This window comes from Monopterus albus, unplaced genomic scaffold, assembly GCF_001952655.1.
Source record: "Monopterus albus unplaced genomic scaffold, M_albus_1.0 scaffold105.1, whole genome shotgun sequence".
Classification (NCBI taxonomy): Eukaryota; Metazoa; Chordata; class Actinopteri; order Synbranchiformes; family Synbranchidae; genus Monopterus; species Monopterus albus.
The window spans coordinates 3,022,004-3,028,003 of record NW_018127985.1 but is presented as its reverse complement, the minus strand read 5'-3'; the positions used below and the strand labels follow the sequence as shown (position 1 = coordinate 3,028,003).

Genomic DNA, 6,000 nt, shown 5'->3' with positions numbered 1-6,000 from the left:
TCATTTTGTGGATATTTGTTTTGCAATGTTTCACAGCTGCTGAAAAGCCTTTATTCTGTGTTAACAGATAACAGTTACAGGTTCTTTTGCAGATTGAAATTCTTTGCTAAATCTGCACATTCATCAGGTTTTTCTTTTTTCTTTTTTCTTTGGATGTCAGCGGGCATTAAAATAAGGGCATTTAGAAACTAAATTAAAGACTAATTTGGAGTGGATTAGTGCAAAGTTAGTTGTGGAAGCTGACACTGTCATGCCTTTTTACGCAGTTGGTAATTATTGACTCAAATGAAGCGAAAAGACAGTTAGTTTGTAGTAATGGAGACCTTACTATGTCTAAAAGATTTTTTTCCCAAGCTTTTAAGTTTCCAGAGCCAAACTATTCCCCTTTGTTTCATTCAAACTGAGCTTGTTTTTAGGCTGTACCCTTTCATTAAGCTCTTCAGCAGTATGTTATTATAGATCATATAACAGGAAGGTGAAAAGAGCACTGTAAAAACACCTCTCATGCACAGATTATAGCCCTTCAACCAAAATTAAACACACAAGCTACAACAGCAAATTATTTCCAGGTACATCCAGGTAGCTTTTCACACCATGAATTGCTGTCGCGGCGCTTTGCCAAATTAATGACTGACAAATACGAATTTGTACTTTGGTCCGAAATGACACCACTTAAGCGTTGACAGTCTGATGAGTGGGTTTATCATAGCAGTCTTCTTCACTACATACTGAGAGCCCTGATGAACCACATAACACATGATCCTCATTGGGACGAACACACGAAGGGCAGCTTAACATATTGTTCATGCACTTGCAGTATGTTTCACAGTACCTAAAACCAACAAGAAGTACAAAAGAAAAAGGTGTCTGAGTGTTTCTGTTAATGAGAGGTTGGATCTAATATTTAACTTTGGAGAGGAATTCCCACGTGTGTGTGATCCTGGAAATGCAAATGACAGCACAAGTGCATATTCATAGAGGAGAAATTGAGTCCTCATCTGTCCTAATGACACTGAAGGGTGCCTTCTGTGGATTTCTTTCAGTGTCTCTACACTGAGTAGGAGGGATTGCCAGGTTTGGAAGGTGGATTATACATGTTCTGAAGCTTGGGGAAAAATGTGAATAAATAAATAATGATGAAGGCATTTCTTAAATGTTTGATTAGCATGTCTTGCTTGCAGTTCAGTTATCTTTCTACAAAGAGCTGCACCTTTGTGAAACAGCTTCCCACTGTCAGAGGATGATGTGTGTGCAAAAAGAAAGAAAGAGAGGGAGGGACAGAGGAGGTAAAAGTGCAGAGAGACAGGGAGCTTGTCAAGAAAACACCAAGGGATGGCTGCACAGAAAAAGCCTCAAAGTGGAAGTTGTGACTCTTGGATAGTGAGACTCAGAGGTAAGTGTTCAGGCTTGGTGCTACAAAAGGGCAGTATAGTGCTTACTTTGATTGAATCAATTGCTCTGTGTAAGTAGCTGCTGGTGCTGGCCTCCCCAGGGTGACAGAGAGGTCTGCAGAGAGTGAACCAATCTAGCCATCCATGGCCAGAGAACAGGGAGGATTAACAGAGCAATGCATCATAGGTGTAGCAACCAGTGATGTGAAGCAGGCTGTATTTATTGACTCATTGACTGTATTGATTGTCTCAATTGATTAAACGCCCAGAGACAACAGACAGATGCACAGCGAGTTATGCAAAGCTAAAAAATAGTAAAGATTATAGATCATGTTATTATTTCATTGCATGAGTAAAGGAGCATTTCGCACCAAAACCCTGTTATTTTCAACACAGGCATCCTTCCAGTTAGCACTGCTGAAAACAAGTGTTTGATAGTAAAACCTCTGGTTACAGCACATTTCCCTGGCAGACGTCATCTCGTTCAAATTAAGTACATACAGTAATGGTTTGGTATTTTACCTGGGCACATGTGTAGCTTTTCCTTAACAGCAAATTCGCTCTGACATTGACAGTGTTCCAGTGGCAGCAGTTTATTTAACACATCATTAATCTCTAACGACAGAAGACCACGTCGTAGCAGATGTTTGTTAAACAAACTTCGGCTCAGTCCTTTACTGTTGTTCTTCATCCTCACCAATGTTAACTGATGTTTTGGGTGTGTTTTGACAGGAAATGTGCAATTGTGCAGAACTGTCGAATGCACAGCTTCCCCTTGGTATGGCTAAGATATACTGTAGACTCATTTGTCAAATTACGCCAAAAGCACTGATACCGCACCACATCTGAGCGCGTGGTCATCAGTATGCTAATGTTCAACTATGCAGCAAAGCAATCCAATTATTGAATGATGGCCATTGTATATCCGTTCTCTTATTGAATATGGGTGCAATTAATGAATGCAGAGCAACTCCAACACTGAAACTAAGTAAATTAACACTTTGGTAAACTTAGACTGATTAAGAAATGGATTGTCTCCACTCACAAGATGAGCAACTGAAAAGATGAGCATGTGTCAAAGGATTTTTGTTTTATATATCTACCAATTTTTTCTCTTTTCTGTCTCCTCTGAAGCAGCAATACAGTGCTGAAAGAAATAATACAGAGAACTTCTTGGCCTTGGCCACTGAAGTAGAATATCTTTTTGCACTGAACGCTTGTGAGTGGGTGTGATGGTAACAAATTGCAGAAAAGTAAAGGGAAAAGAAACAGGCAGAGTTTACCCTTAGGGTTAATGGAGTAAGGACACTTAACTCCTCACATGCATTGCCATCGTCAAAATGATTTCTATATCAGAGCTATGCTTTAAAACAAAACAAATAAATCATCTCCTTTTCACAAATATAAATATATTTTATGTTTAGTATATACAGTAATGATTTGCCATCATCAACAACATTAGTACTGAAGAGAGAGAAGAAGCATGTCAGTAAACTCTTACTAATGGATAAAGACACCGCAAAGACAGCCATGATTGATTGGCAGGCTCAAGCACTCTCTCTGAAGACGAAGCGAGACAATATTAGTTTTATTGAGAAGGCTGGTGGTGTGGCTGTGCCGTGCCATGAGGCAGTTCACTAGTCCTGAGAGCTACGAGATTCACTGTCTTCCTCCAGCTCCCATTCAAAGTTCTGGCCGGTCATTTGGTAAAACATCATGTTAAAGGGTTTGTAGAACTTGTGCAGACGCCGAATCACGTCTGGGTCAATTTTTGGGTGAGTTCTCCCTTTAGACTTGCCAAGGCATCTGGGAGTGCTGCTGTCCTCTGGCTTCTTCAGACATGGAAATCCTTTAGTTTTATTGAAGTAAAAGTGTTTGTCTGTGACGATCCGCTTCAGTCCCAGGAAGTCCTGCACTTTGGCCATCTCACCTGCGGGATCCACAATAAGCCTCTCCCCGCTGACAAAGTGCATTTGGGAGAGAGGGAAATACTGCATCCAGGTCTCCAAGTGGAGTGCATATATTCCTATACGCAACGCACTCCATGAGGCATCTATAAGACCCAGCGTTCGGTTCTTAAAAGCCAGAACCTCAAAGGTGGGGATCTCAGGTTTCTTGGATAAAGTCTGTGTGTAGTCTGAAATGGCTCTAGTGACAGGATTACGCACTACAATAATAAGCTTGATGTCCCTGGCCATGGAGTGGATGCGCTTTGGGGCATGGTTAGTCACAAAGTAGCTAGGTGTCTTCTCCATGGTGATCTGTCCCTCCAGCGTCGAAGGCATCAGGTCTCTGAGAACACAAACAGCAGACAAAAAGCAGCTCAGCTCAGTTTTGTCTTGAACACCTTTTGCAGTGCAATTGAAATACCCAAGGACACAGTGCAAGCAAATTTGGTACATTTATTAAGCAGTACATTATTTGAAATTACAAGTGAAAGTAACTGTTATTATCACTGGACATTATGTTGTGAGGAGAAACACACAGCTAATTACATCCATGGAGTAATATGCAAGAGATAAAAGAAAGAAGATGAAACGGCAGGCAAGCAAGTATGCTCATTGCTTAATTGACTCCATCTGTGTTACTCCAGGAGCTGTTTTGGAACTTTAATAATGAGTTTGCTGCATATCATTAGTACCGGGGTGCCTGGGGTATTGTTTTGTCATACATTTATTATGCATGCTACGCTCACACTCTGTGCAGTCAGTTTTATTTCTTATGCACATGTACTCCCCATGCAATGGGTGCAGGCAGCTCTTTTAATCTAATCTTCTCTGTACTACATTTAAGGTTAGGGGATGTTCATTGAAGGCAGCAGTTGTTAATTATCAGATTCAAGGTGATAATTTGTAGAACAATTGAAATGTCCTCAACTTGAGAAATGTATCTTGGGGACAATGGGAAGCCACTGCCCTTAGACACATATATTATGCTCAGAATAGGTTGTAGAATACAAGAGTGCAGAGGCAGGTCTGTCATATGTGAAAAAGCAAATCTTGTTTCCACAGTTTTTATTTTTGCATCAATAATAAAGCATAGCATTCGCCTCAAGCGAAGTCTTATCAAATGTTTACACTGATGTTAATTCCAATCCATGCTGTTTTCTTTGTTTGTAGGCTATGTGATTCAGTGCTAAATTGGTATATTAAATCCCCTGTGAGACACACCGTTAATTTAAGTACTAACAAATACGAGCACAGGAGCTCCACAATACAATAGAAGGAGAAACAGAATCCAAGCATGCACCATTTTTCCCCCTTCCAAATTAAGTAATGTTTGTTTGGAAATTAATGTATAAAACAACCAACCAAAATCCAAATTATTCCACCCAGAGAGTCACAGTTTGTTGCAGAACATTCTCCATAATTCTGGAATAAAAGCTATCTCCTTCTCCCTCCAACATTTTTCTTCCATTAAGCTGCACTGCATCGCGAACCTACAGTTGTAACGATATAGTCACATCAATCATTTGCATCTTGGACATATTCTAAATTAACTGTTCTCAGGCAAAGAATCCAATTTACTCTGCAAAATATAAGAGCTGTTATGCACATATCGACCATCCCCTCTCTCTCTCTTTCTCTCTCTCTTACACACACATGCACACACATGCATGCACCCATGGATACTGGGCTGAAAGTCTTACAAGTGGCCTGGTAATTGCATCTCAGAAACAGTATTGTCTTCCTGATCGGTAATTTCCCTCCGGATTATCTTTGCCTCCTGACAGTATACAACTGTGGTTACTTCTCGGCCTGTAATGGGATAAACATATCTATAGATGGTGACCTCAAAGAGTATTAGTTGCCTTTATATTCCATTACTTCTCACACTTCCTCTCTTACAGTAATGAATAGCTAAAGATTTTTGTAACCTTTCAAGGACTTCAGATCTGTCTGCCATTTAACCCCAAAGTACAGTAGGTGGTCTGAAGGTGCAAGATCCCCATGAATGGTAATTTAAAACAATGCTCAAATGAAACAACTGTGAAGCAACTGATATCTAATAGATGGACATGAAACGCAGCGCCTCACTGGTCATATGATCTTTGCCTTCGGAGCATGGCCAATTGACAGGACAGATTTACAGTGTTCAAGGTTACCTTTTTGAAGGTATGGTCATAACAAGCTATTGGCCTCATCAGGCTCAACACTAATCATCATACATCAATTATAAAACAATGGAAAGTGCACAAGCCTGGTACTATGTGGTTTCATTTTGATTGGGAATCAGTCATGGATCATGTACGTTTAAAATGTCAGTGGGATGGCAGGGCGGGATAGAAATCAAAATGCTGATAAACAAGCTAATTTCTCCATGCACGGCAAATGACTCCTCCGGCCTTGCAGTCTAGTGGAACCGGGGTAAACAAGAGCAAACCGTTAACTCTTGCCTTTTTTTTTCTCAGCATCAGCTGCTCAGCTCAACACAGGTCATTCAGGTGGGTAGGTAAATATATCCATAGTGCTAAAGAGGCCCTGCAAACCATCTGCTGTTTACTGCCACAGACTTAGAGCATAATATTTACTTCATTACATTTTGACACGTGACCAAAATTTTATTTACATACATAGCAAACAGAAGTGTGAAGATAAAGGTGCTTTGT

At 40.3% G+C, this 6,000-nt stretch overlaps 1 protein-coding gene across 1 annotated transcript in view; it reads right to left on the bottom strand.

Moving 5' to 3' along the window:
- Nucleotides 1–174: 174 nt before the first annotated feature.
- hs3st4 (heparan sulfate (glucosamine) 3-O-sulfotransferase 4) overlaps nucleotides 175–6,000 on the bottom strand; it is a 75,075-nt gene continuing 69,249 nt past the window's right edge. The window contains exon 2 of the mRNA XM_020610580.1: nucleotides 175–3,683. Within this exon, the coding sequence (XP_020466236.1) occupies nucleotides 3,029–3,683 (655 nt within the window). The 3' untranslated portion in view covers nucleotides 175–3,028. The remainder of the gene's footprint in view (nucleotides 3,684–6,000) is intronic.